General features: G+C 39.4%; 1 protein-coding gene across 3 annotated transcripts in view; it reads left to right on the forward strand.

Annotated features, from left to right (window-relative positions):
• Positions 1-15,972, forward strand: part of LOC308704542 (oxidation resistance protein 1-like) — a 73,788-nt gene that overhangs the window by 35,787 nt on the left and 22,029 nt on the right. For all 3 annotated transcript variants that reach the window (XM_081388930.1, XM_081388929.1, XM_081388931.1), the window contains exons 5-7: positions 7,805-7,957; positions 9,155-9,339; positions 12,267-12,868. In XM_081388930.1, coding sequence (XP_081245056.1) covers positions 7,805-7,957; positions 9,155-9,339; positions 12,267-12,868 — 940 coding nt within the window. The remainder of the gene's footprint in view (positions 1-7,804; positions 7,958-9,154; positions 9,340-12,266; positions 12,869-15,972) is intronic.

The following is a 15,972-nucleotide window of genomic DNA, read 5'->3' on the forward strand; positions in this document are numbered from 1 at the left end:
CTTCTCACCAAGCTGCTTGCCTATTGTCCTGTAGCCCATCCCAGCCTTGTGCAGGTCTACAATTTTATCCCTGATGTCCTTACACAGCTCTCTGGTCTTGGCCATTGTGGAGAGGTTGGTGTGGAGTCTGTTTGATTGAGTGTGTGGACAGGTCTTTTATACAGGTAACGAGTTCAAACAGGTGCAGTTAATACAGGTAATGAGTGGAGAACAGGAGGGAAAGAAAAACTAACAGGTCTCTGAGAGACGGAATTCTTACTGGTTGGTAGGTGATCAAAAACTTATGTCACGCAATAAAATGCAAATTAATTATTTAATTTCTGGATTTTTGTTTTAGATTCCGTCTCTCACAGTTGAAGTGTACCTATGATAAAAATTACAGACCTCTACATGCTTTGTAAGTAGGAAAACCTGCAAAATCGGCAGTGTATCAAAAACTTGTTCTCCCCACTGTGTGTGTATATATATATATATATATATATATATATATATATATATATATATATATATATATATATATATATATATATATATATATAGTTTTAATCCACATGGATTATTTTAGAATGTTTCCTGGGGTGCCCTAACTGCCCTTATAATTTTAGTATGTTTTTTAGATCAAAAGTTATGATTTAGAAATAAAAGGCATATTTCCTACCCTGATTTTAGCCTCTGATTTGAACACTCTGTTTGAAGGGGCGTGTCTGCTGTGAGACTTCAGTGATTGGCTGACATGCTTGCATATGAAATATCTCGCATTACATGTGGAACTCCTGTGAAAACTTTTACTATTACAACTATTATATGTTTTTACTATTACAGCTATCGGGATTAACGAATCGTGAGAAGTTTTTTTAAGTATTTAGATCTATTCCCATCACATAAAAGGTTGCAGTGATGAGCATTGAGCAGATGACAGCCTGTTGATCACGTGAATGAAGATCGTATCATTGCAACGCAGTTTCTGTACTCTCATTAATGCTTTCACCAATGCAAACATGAAGTAAGTACAGTAAGAGCTTTGTGGTGCAGCATAACAGCGTCATTGATTTCATAACGAGTTTTGGCAAGTGTCCAGATAAACTTGCACTGTGTGATTGACAGTTTGGGCGATTGGAAAGGGAGTGTTCTTTGATCGCTTTCTGTATATATATTAATTACAGTTTAAGTAAGATTATTTTCATCCTATTAAGAGAATTGACATGAAGTTGATCGTTTAGTCACTGGCTTGATTTACTGATGCATAAACAGTATTGAACAACTTTGAGAGAAAGATTATCTGTCTGAACTTGAACAATTACACATCAGAAATTCCCATAACCCACTGGTTCTTCAGAGGCTCGGATGAAGGAACTAAAAAAATACTTTTGTGTTCATTTGTACATCCAAACACTGAGCAACTGCCATGCTTCGCTCGTTTGCAAGCCATGATGCCTCACGAGGAAAAACCAATATCGCGCTCGCGCAGCTTATTTTCTCATGGGCGGGCCAAATTCTCTTTGCGGGCAAAGAAGAGAAAGGGGAGGAAACCTTTCCCCTTATGACGACATAAGGGGAAGATATCTAGATTCACCCGTCTGAGCTTTTATTTTGGTTTACCCCCCTCAAAACATCTTGCCACTGGGGGACCATAGGCAGGCTAGGGAAACTCATATTAAGGTTAAAAAACCTCATAAAGTGAAATTTTCATGCAATGGGACCTTTGATTAATATTTGTATTCAATGAGACTCATTACATTCCACAAAAACATAAAGGGGTGGTATAATGCCCATTTTTACAAGATGTAAAATAAGTCTCTGATGTCCCCAGAGTGTGTATGTGAAGTTTTAGCTCAAAATAACCCACAGATCATTTTTTATAGCATGTTAAAATTGTCCCTTTTTGAGGGTGAGCAAAAACGCGTTGTTTTGTGTGTGTCCCTTTAAATGATAATGAGCTGCTGCTCCCGGCACAGTGTGTGTGTGTGTGTGTGTGTGTGTGTGTGTGTGTGTGTGTGTGTGTGTGCGCGCGCACGCGCGTGTGTGCGTGTGTGTGTGTGTTAGCAGCTCCGATTACCTCACGCAGACACACACTAAAATGTCAGAAACTGTTCTGCCTTTGATATTTAAACTGGAGTCGGACAATGATGGAGAGACTCAAGAAGAAGTGACTCGATGTAGAATGCATCAGGACGTTTGTGAATGGTTAGTTGATGAATTTATGTTGCTGATGTGGAGTTAACTGTCTTTAAGTCATTGATAAGCCTATTCTTTCATGATCATCTACAAATCGCTAGTGTGGGAATTGAACTGTTGTAAGATGCCTACAGAGTGACATGCTTTTGCATTGGTGTTATGTACTGTATTGCAATAAATGTGAAAAGACGGATGTGCTCTACTACAACAAATCTTCCTCTACTCAACACTGCTTGCTTTTTCCGGGGTGGGGCTTAAGCCGCTTATGTACATTTTTAGGGTTTGTGATGTCACTAACCTGTGAGGAAGCTCATTGTAAATGAGACCCCAAACTTTTGAATGGTAGTGTACCTCTACATTTTATTGTATGCCTTTTCACTATATCCAGTGTTACTTGCACTTTCTTTGTTCAGATAAAATTAAGGTAGTGATGAAGAATTTGGCTTTCAATAACAACAAAGCCACATATGGATCCATTTTGGGATCTTGAGCGTTGCCATAGAAACTAATAGTTTCTGAATCTAAGGATGTGAATGGCTCCAAGTAGAATGGAGATACCTATTTCAGTGATATCTGTCAGGTGCTTTTGACTTTTACCCTGCAGAACATGTTTCTGGTCACCAGATGGAGCTGCAGGTTGTTGTCCTTATATTTCATGTCAAACATCTGCATATGAACAAATCCACAGATGACAATTAATTCAAAGTGCTGTTGTTGATCTCAGTTAATATTAGAGTCAGCTTGACAGCATCCTTCTGTGGTTTTATGCAATCTCAGTATTCGCCTTAATATAATGACAGCAGAGCTGTGGAGATTTTGAGTGTTCATCTACTGCTTCAGACTAATAGCGCTTGAGTCATTAACATGAGCTGGTGAAATGTTGCGTGTTAAGATTAACATTACTCAAAGTGTGTGTGTGAAGTTGAGATCAGTCCGGTGATCTAATGATCACATGGATGTCAACCACCCACATGCAGAGCCCTGCAAACAGGGTTAGTGCCCTTTTTCCAGGCTTAGGTTCTAAATTAAGCCACTGGTCTCCCTCAGGCTGGATTCACTGAGGCCGTGTGAAACCAGCCCAGCGTAGGTAAGCTCCAGATGGCCTAGAGGACATGAAGACATAGACTTTTTTCCTCCTCCATGTCGGATAGTACCGTCGCCCAGCCAGAGGACACTGTTGGTCTCTCTCCCACGGTGTCTTTGATGTGCTTTGGTAATAGTCATGAGATGTTCTTTAGGAAGCACTGAATGCATGTTCCTCAACCCATAGACTAGATTTTATCTTTGCAGAAAGTCATTGTGTGTGTGAACCCGTCTGTGTTGGCCTGTATGCCTTCAGTCCTTGTGCCAGAGTAATTGAGTTGCATTGTTTGCTGTGATCTGGTGCAGTAATGTTGTTTATGAATTGACCAATCGGTTAGGACTGAATGACATTATTGGCCGGTACTGGTACAAATAAGTGCAATAAATGTCTTCCATTTTAATAAGGGAAAAAGTGAGAAACGGTTTTGGTTGGCCTGCAATTGATTTCGATCTCCGAATAATTTTAAAGTCAGTTTGCTTTAATCTGATTTCACACTGAATTCTGTGAGCCTCTTTCTCCACTCCAATTTTTTTTTTTTGTAAATAATGTTTTTGTAAAAGAGTCTAGTATTTTTTTTATGAGTTTTTTATTTTATTTTAATATAAACATTTTTGTTTGTATAGTATAAAAATAAAAATAAATGTGTGTATCTTTTTGTAAAAAAAAAATGTCTTTTTTTTATTTATATAACATTTTGATTTGTAAACAGGACTTGTAATTTTTTTTTTGGGGGGGGGGGGCATACTTTTTGCTTTTGTTTTGTTTTTTACGTGAAAATTACGTTGCACTATACATATTCTTCCAAAGCAACTTGACAGAACGTTTTGCTAAAAGTGAATTTCGTCAACTTTTAGGAGTACACTAGAATATACATAATCTCATCGCTAAAACACGTGGGCTATTAGCTGTTCAGATAACCGACCGATTTGCAGATCCCTTGCACAGATACAGTGATCTCTTTATCCATCCCTAAATCCTGAGTAAAGCTCTACAGCATGCAGGAAAGCGTTGTTTGTTCTTTTAAACTTTTACTAAGTTCCTAATCAACATCTTCCCGGGAACACTAGATGTTCTTTTGTATTCCGGTGGTTAATAACGGCTTTGATAATGAACCTATCTATAAACAGCAAGCCGGCGTCAGAGCTCTGGAAATACACAAAGCTATTTGTGTTTCGGTGCACGTTACACTGGTGGATCCTTCCTTCCGGCGCTAATCGAGACAAACGCCTTGTTCCTGGGCTGCCAGAGGAGGAGAGACTGTGTTTGGAAAAGGCGGAGAGTGTTAACTGTGAACAGGGTTTCATGAAGACATGTTTTGACTCTCTGGTTGCTTATTGTGGGATCTGATGGGTGGGCCGGTCTGTCACGGCATGCGGGATGTGCGATGTTGAGGCCAGAGGGCGGGAACAGCGGCCACTGTGCTTGTCAGGGAACATTTTGTGAGACGAGAGGTTTGGATTATAAATATTAATTGCAAATGTGTTGAATGTGTGAATAAAATGTTGTCTTGATTATTCATAGCGTTCTGACGCAGACATTGTGCTTGATTATAAGCAGTGACGGCAGCAGACAGGGATGAATTTAAGCCCATTTCCATTCAAAAGTTTGGGGTCGGTACAATAAAACAGCAGTATTGTGAAATATTACAATTTAAAATTAATTTTCAGCATCATTACTCCAGTCTTCTTCAATCACATGAGCCTTCAGAAATCATTCTAATATGCTGAGTTGGTGCTCAAGAAACATTTTGTATTATTATCAATGTAATAAAGGTGCTAAGGTGCCATTAGCCTTGTGGGCAGCATGCCGACATATAGCGCAGTTGCGCTTCGGGCGTCACGAGTTCGAATCCCGGCTCGTGGACCTTTCCTGATCCCATCCCCCTCTCTCTCTCTCCAACTTTGCTTCCTGTCAAGTAACTGTCCTCTCATAATAAAGGCAAAAAAAACCTGAAAAATAAATCTTACAAATAAAAGTAAAAAAATTCTATGCAAAAAAACTGTTTTTAGGACTGAGTAGATTTTTTGGGTGAACTACCCCTTTAATACTTGTTGAAGCATGGATAAAGGATGTCTTTGAAAAATGTTGCTAATTATAGTGTTAAAATATCGGTATTCTACTCAAGTATCCTGATCGTGTATCTGTAATTACTATAATTGAGATGCACATCAATGGTGAGCGTCTAATTGTGTCTGTAATTTTAGTAGTGAGATTTTCACAGAAGATTTATAATGTGCTGTGACAGAATCTCTATTGTAAACACATTCACTGCCTTATAGAGAGTGAGAGCAAGAGAGATGAAGAGTCAGTGTGGTCTCTGCTGTAGTCACTAGCCCAACATTGCTCCAGTCGGCTCAGAGTTGTGTGTGTGTGTGTGTGTGTGTGTGTGTGTGTGTGTGTGTGTGTGTGTGTGTGTGTGTGTGTGTGTGTGTGTGTGTGTGTGTGTGCGGGTGTGTGTGTGTGCGGGTGTGTGTAGAGGTGAGAGTGGAAGTGTGTGTCGGAGGAAAGCAGACAGCTGTGGGCAGAAGGTTGTGTTTGCAGGAGACCCAGCGCCCACTCTCTGCTCCCGCTGTCGGCTCTGACTATTCACACGCACACACACACACACAGTCACACCACTACCCAGAGTCCTGTGCTGCTTCCTGTTTTAGGTTGAGTCCAGGATGAGACCAATAAGAGCCCAGAATGAGACCAGTTTGAGATCAGTATGATTTAATGCAGTTCTTAATTCATTCTCTCTTACAGTACCATACACTAGCATTCAAAAGTTTGGTCTTGGTAAGATGTTTTTTAAGTCTCTTAAACGCTCACCCAGACTGCATTTGATAAAAAATATAGAAGTAACAGTTTGATTGTAAAATATTATTACAATTTAAAACAACCATTTTCTCTTTGACTATATTGTAATGTATTCCTGTGATGCAAAGATGATTTTTCAGCATCATTACTCCAGTCTTCAGTGTCACATGATCCTTCAGAAATCATTCTAATATGCTGATTTGATGCTCAAGAAACAATTATTATTATTATTATTATTATCAATATTGAAAATAGTTGTGCTGCTTAATATTTTTGTGGAAACAGTGATACTTTTTTTCATGATTCTTTGATGAATAAAAAATATAAAAAAGGTTGTTGACAAAGTAAGAGTACAGACATAGGGTTAAATAGAGCCATAAACTGTGGCTCAGATCATTTGGTCTAAGAAGAATTTAATGAGAAATATACAAGTTCAAATTGAGATCTCTGACTTTAGGTTGAAGATCTGCAAATATCTGCATATTTTGCGATAACCAACACTATTGTCCAAAAAAAAAAAAATTATATAAAGTTATTTTGATTTTACTGCAGTAACAATAGCTGTTGTGATTGATGATATTTTAGTATATATACATCTCTCGGAGTGTTTGGCATGGTAATGGATATGACAATGTTGATATGTTTGGTCTTCGCGGGATAGATGCTGCTGCTGCAGAGCAAGTACGGGACTTGCTATTGCCAATACATACACGACTAGGGCTGTCACTTTTGTGAAAAAATCCTGTTCGATTTTTGAGACGTAAGTGTTCATTGAATCGATTGTAAAATCGATTTTCCATGTCTAAAGACGTTTCCATTTTAAACGCAAAATAGCCTATGGGCAAATCCACGGACAACGAACAGGCATTAGGACGAACGTAAAGAGGGCGCTTGAGACGCGCACAAGTCTGCAATATTTCTGATGATTTATTGGCGTGAAGTTTCGTGCACAATGACAAACAGGAGTGCAACATTCTCGAAAAACAATAAGCAGAGTGGACTGCCATAACATCAATGAAAAACATTACCTCAGTCTTCAACATGGCTGTGTTTACGATTAGAAATGTCAAACAAATTTCGCCTGGTACGTAGGCGATTGTAGACGCGTAGCCCGAATTTGTATCTGAATGCATGAGACTGTCTGCATACCGGCAGAATTCACAGTTTTGTAGTAAAAAGAGAATGCAGAAGGATAATTTGCTGTTATGCTGCGGGCGTATCGTGACGAGCTGGACGCGCTCCGAGAAAAGACCGTTAAAATCGATTCCCTATTTTCGTTTTCGAAACTTGCGTTGGTTGGTCCAATCGATTGTGCAATCGATTTTCGAACGTAAAGTGACAGCCCTATACACGACACGCTGCTGTGAGCAAATAAGACATGCTGCTGCTGTACAATATAGCATACATGAATTTACCCATAGCAGATCTATACAGGTGGAGCTGGGGAAGAGGGAGGGTTTCTGAAAGCACGCTGCAACTGTTACAGAAAATGCTGACCAGTATTTGAAGGTTTAGCAGCGAGCTCATTGGCTACTGATACAGCAGGAACCAATCAGCTGTGCCCTATAGAGCATGATGTGATTGCAAGCAGATTGAGTTAAGGACCTATCAGCCTGTGCCATCTAGAGTTTCATGAGTCATGACAGACATTTGTAACTATTTCCAGTCATTTTTTGTTATGTGAGTGAGTGACTGCTGTTTTTTATTTCTCGCTGTAGCCTAATCTGTCTCGTCTCTGTCTCCCAGGACTCCAGTTGTCCACCTCGCTCCGATGCTCCTGCCCCTCCAGCCTTCTCTGCACTGCGGTCCTCCCGTGTGGTTTCCTCCACCTCGGAGGAAGAAGAGGCGCTGACAGAGAAGTTCCTCAAAATCAACTGCAAGTACATCACGGATGGCAAGGTAAGTCAGCGTTCGACTTTTCTAATTGGCAACGTTTCCAAAGTTGCACAAAGTTAACTTATGGAGGAGTCCTCAGGTTATTCATTAATAAGACCGCTGCTTTTCTTCTGTCCTCTGGGAAACAAAAGACTGCAAAACTGCAAGGAGCTCCAAGTTTTGCTTATAGAGTAGGAGTTGAGCTGCTGTCTCCAGCACTTATCTGTTCTCCTTAGCGAATCTCTATCCCTGACGAGTGTAATGATGTTAGTGCCGAGATGATTTTCTCTCACACTGTCAAAAATGTCCTACCCTCACATTCACCCCAGCACTTATAGACAGAATTCACTGAACAGTTGTGCTGCAGTGTGGTCAGTGTGGTCTGGTTCACAAACAAGCGACTCTTATGATCCAATTCTTTTAATGAATCATTCAAAAAGAGCAATTCAGGCCCGCATTTCCCAAAAGCATCGTAAGCCTAAATTGATCGTAAACCAGCTGCACCAAAGGACTCTATGATCTACTCAGGCTTACAATGCATTTGGCAAACACAGCCCAGATCTGTTTGATGGATCCGTTACTGAATGAACTCACTCTGACTTATCAAAACCGTTAGTGATGAAGATATTTTTAATTGTTATATAATAATTTATATAATTATATTTTGTATTTAATAAAATTTGTGTGTGTGTGTGTGTGTGTGTGTGTGTGTGTGTGTGTGTGTGTGTGACACCATAACAACATTTATAATGTTACAAGAGATTTTTATTTCAAATAAATTCATTTGAACTTTCCATAAATGTATTATGCACCACAACTGTTTCCAACATTGATAATAAGAAATATTTCTTTAGCAACAAATCAGCATATTAGAATGATTTCTGAAGGATCATTTGACAATAAATTACATTTTCAAATATATTAAAATAAAAATATGATTTGAAATCATAATATTTCAAAATATTGCTGTTTTTACTGTATTTTTGCTCAGATAAATGCAGCCTTGGTGAGCATAAGAGACCTCTTTCAAAAACATTTGTGTGTCTATTTTTTGTTTAACAAAAACCAAATATATATATAATTTTTTTTAGAAAATATATTAATATTTTATTATTTATAATTATATAAAAAAAATGTATAATTATAAATAATAAAATGTAAATGTTTTTTGGGATATATATGTATATAATGTGTGTTGATGTGTAACTGCCTCTGTCACAGGGAGCTGTTAGTGGGGTGTTGCTGGTGACGCCCAACAACATCATGTTTGACCCTCACCGGATGGACCCTCTGGTTCTGGAGAGAGGCTGTGAGGAGTACGGGATCATGTGTCCACTTGACGAGGTTCAGTCTGCAGCCGTCTACAGAGAGATCACCGACAGCAAGATCCGTGACTCCGTACCCCCGTAAGACCTCTCACTTCATACCGTCACAGCACTGCACACACCTCAACAGATTAAAGGGGTCATTTACAATGTTTCCCGGGGTGCCCTTATAATGTTAGTATGATTTTTACATCAAAAATTGTCATAATTTAGAAATAAAAGGCATTTTTCCTACCCTGATTTTAGCCTCTGATTTGAACACTCTGTTTGAAGAGGCGTGTCTGCTGTGAGACTTCGGTGTAAACGCCCACTGCTGTGATTGGCTGACATGTTTGCATATGAAATAGCTAGCATTACATGTGGAAATCTCTCAAATACTTTTACTACTTTTTTGCTGTTACAGCTATCGAGATTAATGAATCGTAAGAAGTTTTTTAAGTATTTAGATCTATTCCATCACATGAAAGTTTGCAGTGATGAACATTGAGCAGATGACAGCCTGTTGATCGCGTGAATGAAGAGATCTTATCATTTCAATGCAATTTCTGCACTCTCACGAATGCTTTCACCAAATAACAATGCAAACACGATGTAAATACAGTAAGAGCTTCGTTGTGCAGTGTAACAGCGTCATTGATTTCATAACGAGTTTTGGCAAGTGCCCAGATAAACTTGCACTGTGTGATTGACAGCTTGAGCGATTGTTCTTTGATCGCTTTCTGTATATATTTTATTTATAGTTTAAATAAGATTATTTTTATTTTTAAGTTCTGAATTTGATTACACATCAGAAATCACTGATTACAGATCAGGCATTGGAATAAACATGGTTACTTACATGTTTGTAAGGTTGCTGGCAGATCCATATCGTAAAAGTCTGTTTGCAAAGCCTTCTCCGAAACTACGACTGAATTACCAAATAATCCACAGTTATAGGACATTCACATTGTTGAAAAAAAAAAAAAAAACTTTCCTAGCTTTAGGATCCTTTGGAAGGTAATGGTATTAATCCTGTGTCGATCTTTTCTCGTTCTCATGTAACTATTCACTAACGCGCCAGTGGGCGGCGCTTAAGACGCGTTGACGTAGGCATTGATATTCTTCTGCAAAGGCGGTATTTCGCTGCCCTGTGACGTCACACAAGTCTCCACTTTTGAGATCCTGTAGTTTTCTGGCCTTGGTTTCAATAAAGGCAGTTTTTGGAATAACAAGGAAGTTTTGAGTTTTGAAACTTACAGGGTATTTTTATAGGTTAACGAACTCTCAACTATCAAAAGATTAAGAAAAATTTGAATTCTCAGTTCATGACCCCTTTAAACCAGTTATTTGTTTGTCAATAGACCTTATTCACATCATTGCCATCTTTGATTTTTAGCGGGAATGAAAGCGAGGCTGTGAGGGAAAGACATGCATCTCTTCAGTGGGTTGTACTGTTATTTAATGTGTTTTTGGATTGCATTGCAAAAATAGCTTTTTCAAGAAATGTCGGTAGACAAAGAACTCCAGAGAACATGAGTTGTGGAAAATTAGTGATCTAGGAGCTTTATGCAGCTTTTTATAGCGGATGCCATTAAAAACATGGTAAGTCTATCCCTCAAAGCCTCGCTTTCATATCTGTCATGGCGCTGCTCTGAATAAGGTCTATTACTTGCCTACGGTCGTTTTCAGACCTGTAGATTGTTTGTTTTGTTTCGAAACAGGGACTTACTTTGTTACAATGTTGCATTTTCTTCTTGGTTCAGTTTGCATTCGCAAGGTAACATTTCAAAGCGTACCAAATTGTGTTTATTTAAGTCACATGCGAGTATAACTGTCCTCTTATTGGTCAGAGTTTCCTCTGCATCATCAATCAAGATGATAAACAGGGTCGCTCCACAAGCTTATTGTGACTTTTATGAACGCAAACTAAGTTCTTGTCCTTGCTCTTCTATAAGTAGCACAAAGGCCAAAAAATAACATTATAATAATGACTTGAGCCACCAGACTAATGGTTTTGATGAAGAAAGATTATGAAAAGAAAAAATTGCAGCGGCATTACTCGTTATTAATTGGATTCATCTTCAGATGTCTTATCTAGATTAAAGATCTCTCATGTGACAAATCAGTATTTTGTCTGCAGTGAGCACGAGGAACCACGCTGCTGTACGATTATTTTAGATATCCAGCGTTCAGCTTTATTATACAGGAAATGGATTTTTACTCTAAGGTTAATGAAGCGTGAATTCAGCCGCCTACATCTGAATTATTCACCCATTTTGATTTGTAATAAGAAGTTAATGATTTTAGCAGCGTTTCCACCCCCAGATATTTATATCCTCTGTTGGTTTATGAATGATGATGTGTTTTATTCAGCTCAGAGCTGTGTTCGTTGGTTCATCAGTCAGACGAGGTTCACTGCAGGGTTTCAGTAGTGGATCTGAAGCCCAGGCGCCTTTGATCGTGCAGATGTACAGACAGAGAGACCTACTTTTCATTTGCGCACTTTTATGCTGGCTTGCACGTGTATTAATTGCTCCAAATGGTTTTGATTATGTAGTACCATCCACCTCCCATGTACTTTTTACTAAAGCACCATCCAGACAGACACACGTTATTGTGCACTTGTCTTTCAGATGTTTCAGGCTGTTGCTTTACTGCAGTACAGAAGCCGCATCTAAAATGACATATCACGATAAGACGTCTGTGCATTTTAGACTTAAGATAAGAAGCGTCAGAGTGGTAGGAAACAGTGAATAAGAGAATCAAAAGTTTCTCATGCACAGCCCGCTAACGGTTGCCTTAGTCACATATTATACTGTAGTACAAAACCAACTGAAGATCATAATTCCACTCGTGTTGTCCAGCAGTAGAGTTTTGTTATCAAGTTTTTCACAGTTTATAGTTTTTATAGTATAATGTTTTTAATTAAAATTCTTGAAAATTAAGAAAAACATTAATTCCTACTACTACTGTTTTATTAGAATACTAGTTTTAGTAGGTGCATCTCATTGTTTCTGTTTGTACCACAGGGATCTTGAAGCCATGTTCTCTGGAAGCTGTCATCAAACGGATCAGCGTCTGCGGGAGGGTTACGACAGCGCCAGCACTGCCCCCCGCAGCACCGAGGGCTCCTTCTCAGAGGACGTCTTCACCGAGTCAGAGCTCTCACCCATCCGAGAGGAGCGGCAGTCCACAGAGGAGCTCCAGCAGGAGGACAAGTCATCGGGAGCCTCGTCTCAATCCGTGCAGACCCTCCTCCGGGAACCTTCAACAGCTGACGGCAGTCATACAGAGGAGGGAGAACCAGCCAGCGACACTGCCCAGCCCAACACCTCAATGAGCACACCCACCAGCAAGGACCACCAGCAACCACCCCACTGCCAGACCTCCTCAGGTTCTCAGAGCGCGGCCCCTGGAGCAGACGAGGCCACGGGACAGGAAAGAAGCCCCGATGGGGCTAAACTGACCAGAGATGGTACTCGAGATTCAGAGACGGACGTGGAGGAGCTGAGGAAGATGTGGAAGAGTCACACTATGCAACAAGCCAAGGAACAGCGAGAGAACGTCCAGCAGGCCCAGAAAGAGAATGTGCAGCAACCTATGGGCAGCCAGACACTGAGCTCTGCTGAGGGTACGAGAACATGTCCTCCAATCTCTGTCTTACTGCCATTTGTGATTCTGAACAATCTGTGATAGAATTTGTTTTTATGTTGTTGTTTTTTTGTACTTAATTAATTAATCATTAATTCAATAATATGATATAAAAAATATATATTAATTAAAAAAAATTATATATATATATATATATATATATATAAGTAATTTTATATAGAATATCTTAAATATATCAATTTTGTTTAATGCATTTTTAGTTGTTGTTTTTTACATAAATTAAATTAATTAAAACATATAATATATTTTAATTATATATTTGTTAAATATTTTATATATGTTATTTAAGGTATCTTGGCATTTTCTTTATTTTAGTACAATTATACATATACAATTTTAATATATTTTATATATATATAATTGCCTAAAATTTTCTAAACAATATAAAGTTCTTTCTCTTGTGCACATTTAGTGTCATTGTAAACTGCATTGACATTATAGTACAGCGTTCTTACATTTTACTATCAAAGTCAGCTTCTGTCTTGGTGTCTGGGATGGGACATACTGGAAAGTGCTGATAACCTTGTGTTGTGTGGCTTTGTTGATGGCAAGACGAGAGAGTGCTGGGAAATGAAAAGTGGCTCACCTGTTATCACCTGAGGGAGCGCAGGGACAATTTACCGCAGCTTTTACACGCTGCTTTGATCTCTTGACACGACTGAGCCAGCAGCCCTCTGTCTGACGGCGAGATAAGCTAAAGCCCATCAAAACTGACAACTGCACAAGCACACTAACATTACATGAATGAATGAATGAATGAGGCTTTTACATAGCGCTTTCATATGTACTACTGTACACCCAGCGCTTTGCTTTACAATTATGTCAGGGGATCTCTCCTCAATCCACCATGCATCAGAAACAACAGGCAGTTCTTTCCTTAAAAAAAGATAGCTGAAAATTTTAATGTATTATCTACAAATAATGTGTTTAATCACAATTTGTTGAATGTGTTGGCAGAACAATTTTTTTTGTTTATTTTATGTTGATTTTGCATTAATACTCTGCAAAAAGCTAGCCTGGTTAAAACCAGACCATTCTCAGTAGTAACCAATGGACATCGCTCAAATGCCTCTGGGTGCAATTGGATAGACCTAAAACCAATCAGAGCGATCGTCATCGTGTTAAGCCATATGCTGCGTCCCAATTCGCCTAAGTTACACTACGCCATAAAAGAATGTAGTCTTTTTGTGAAGAAAAGGTATTTACTTTTGAATGTGTAGCTAAAAAGTAGGCAGGCTTTGGGACATACTACTTCGTCATCTTTATCGGACGGATCTGTCGCGTGCATCCCACGTAAACTGCCCTGTCAATCATCTTGTCATAGTTAAAATCCTCTATTAAATCTAATTAAATTTCCTACCGTTTCGGAGAGAAATGTAGTAGCACGTTCATCTGCCAGTGGGTCTTTCATGGAGACTATCCTCATGTGTTTGCAATTTGAATATAATAATGCATTTAAAAGTTGGTGCGCTTCACCAGAGCCCGTCTACGGAGAGCCTGCCCACTCCCTATTAAAGGAGAACTCCGGGCAATTTTTAAGTTAATTTTGATCGTTAGACCTTTGTGAGTACTGTCTATAGAAAAAAAAAACGAACCGGATCGGTGCTTGCAACACGGAGATACTACAGCTAATGTCCAGAGCTCCCACTCAGCTATAACGGCAGTTATGGGGGCATATACATAAAGGGTGTCTTTGTGCCTGTTAACAGACACAAAATGCAATTAAAATGTCTGTCCAACATGAACAGGGCCCTTACATGACAACAAGATGCGTTTAGCAACTTAGCCATTGTTTAAATTCACGTAAAATAGTGTTTTAGACGGCTAGCTGTAGTCTCGCGCTGAAGTCCCGTGGGAACTCAGTTGTAGCCGGAAAAAGGTAAACAACAGAGTGCAGGTGGGAGGAGCGTCGATCTGGTCGGGTTCGTTTTTTTTTCTATAGACAATACTCACAAAGGTCTAACGATCAAGATTAACTTAAAAATTGCCCGGAGTTCTCCTTTAAGTCCTATTGTACCGAATTTTGGTTGTAGTTCCACCAGAGTTCCACTGGGGGCGATCGCCCATGTGTGCAAAATGAATGGGAGTCTATGGGGCTAGACGGCTAAATTTGTCTCTTTCACCCGACTGCCGTTGAGAAATCTCAGATTTGATTGTAGGTTTTGCAAGTTCAACATGGGTTATAGGTCGAAAGTTGAATGAACGAGTACTTATGTCCTTTCTATTTCTTACAAGTTGAGTTGTTGTTGCCCATAACACGCTAGCATTCTGCTAATGAACGCTGATTGGTCAGTGAAGGACTGATTACGACCAGAGATACCACTTGATGGCATCATGGCATTCGAAGCAGGACCAGAAAAAAACAAACCAAAAACTCGTCTAGCACGTGTGTTTACCTGTGTCAGCTGTGTTGTTGATGCCTCGAGTGAAAAGAAAGTGCAGAGCGCGAAAGCACCAAAGTGACTGAAGGATTGCCGTAAAGCAGTATCTCTGGTCGTACGATGTGTATGACGTCATTGACACTTTAAAAGACTTTTTAAAGCAAATAAGTGACTTTAAAAAATCTAACACCCAGCAATGTGTAATTTCTTTGCATCTCCTTTCGAATACAACATTCAAATTACTAGACAAAAAATTATATCCTGAGAAAAGTGGATTTTGATGGATATAGCGCCATAGACCTCCATTCATTCTGCACTCGTCCTGTGAGCGCCCTCATATGGAACCAGAGTGGAACTGCAACCAGTTCAGAAGCCGGAAGTGTACTGAGAGTGAAACTTCTCGCCTTATTAGACATTCTCTGGCTTCACCAACGGACGTCGCTCAAATGCCTCTGGGCGCAATTGGATAGACCTAAAACCAATCAGAGCGATCGTCTTTGTGTAAAGCCCGCCCAAACGTTTCTGATTGGTGCCTCGATTTCGACGGATTAGAAATGGGCTTGAATGAGCTCTTTGCCAGACTACTTGCAGAGCAAATCTAAATTTGCCGGAAGTTGTCTGGGTTTTCCCAGGCTAGCAAAAAGCATGTCTTGTCTTGCTTTTCAGTAAATATATCTAAACA

The sequence above is a fragment of the Scardinius erythrophthalmus genome (genome assembly GCF_964197995.2).
Source record: "Scardinius erythrophthalmus genome assembly, chromosome: 16".
In the NCBI taxonomy this organism is placed as follows: domain Eukaryota; kingdom Metazoa; phylum Chordata; class Actinopteri; order Cypriniformes; family Leuciscidae; genus Scardinius; species Scardinius erythrophthalmus.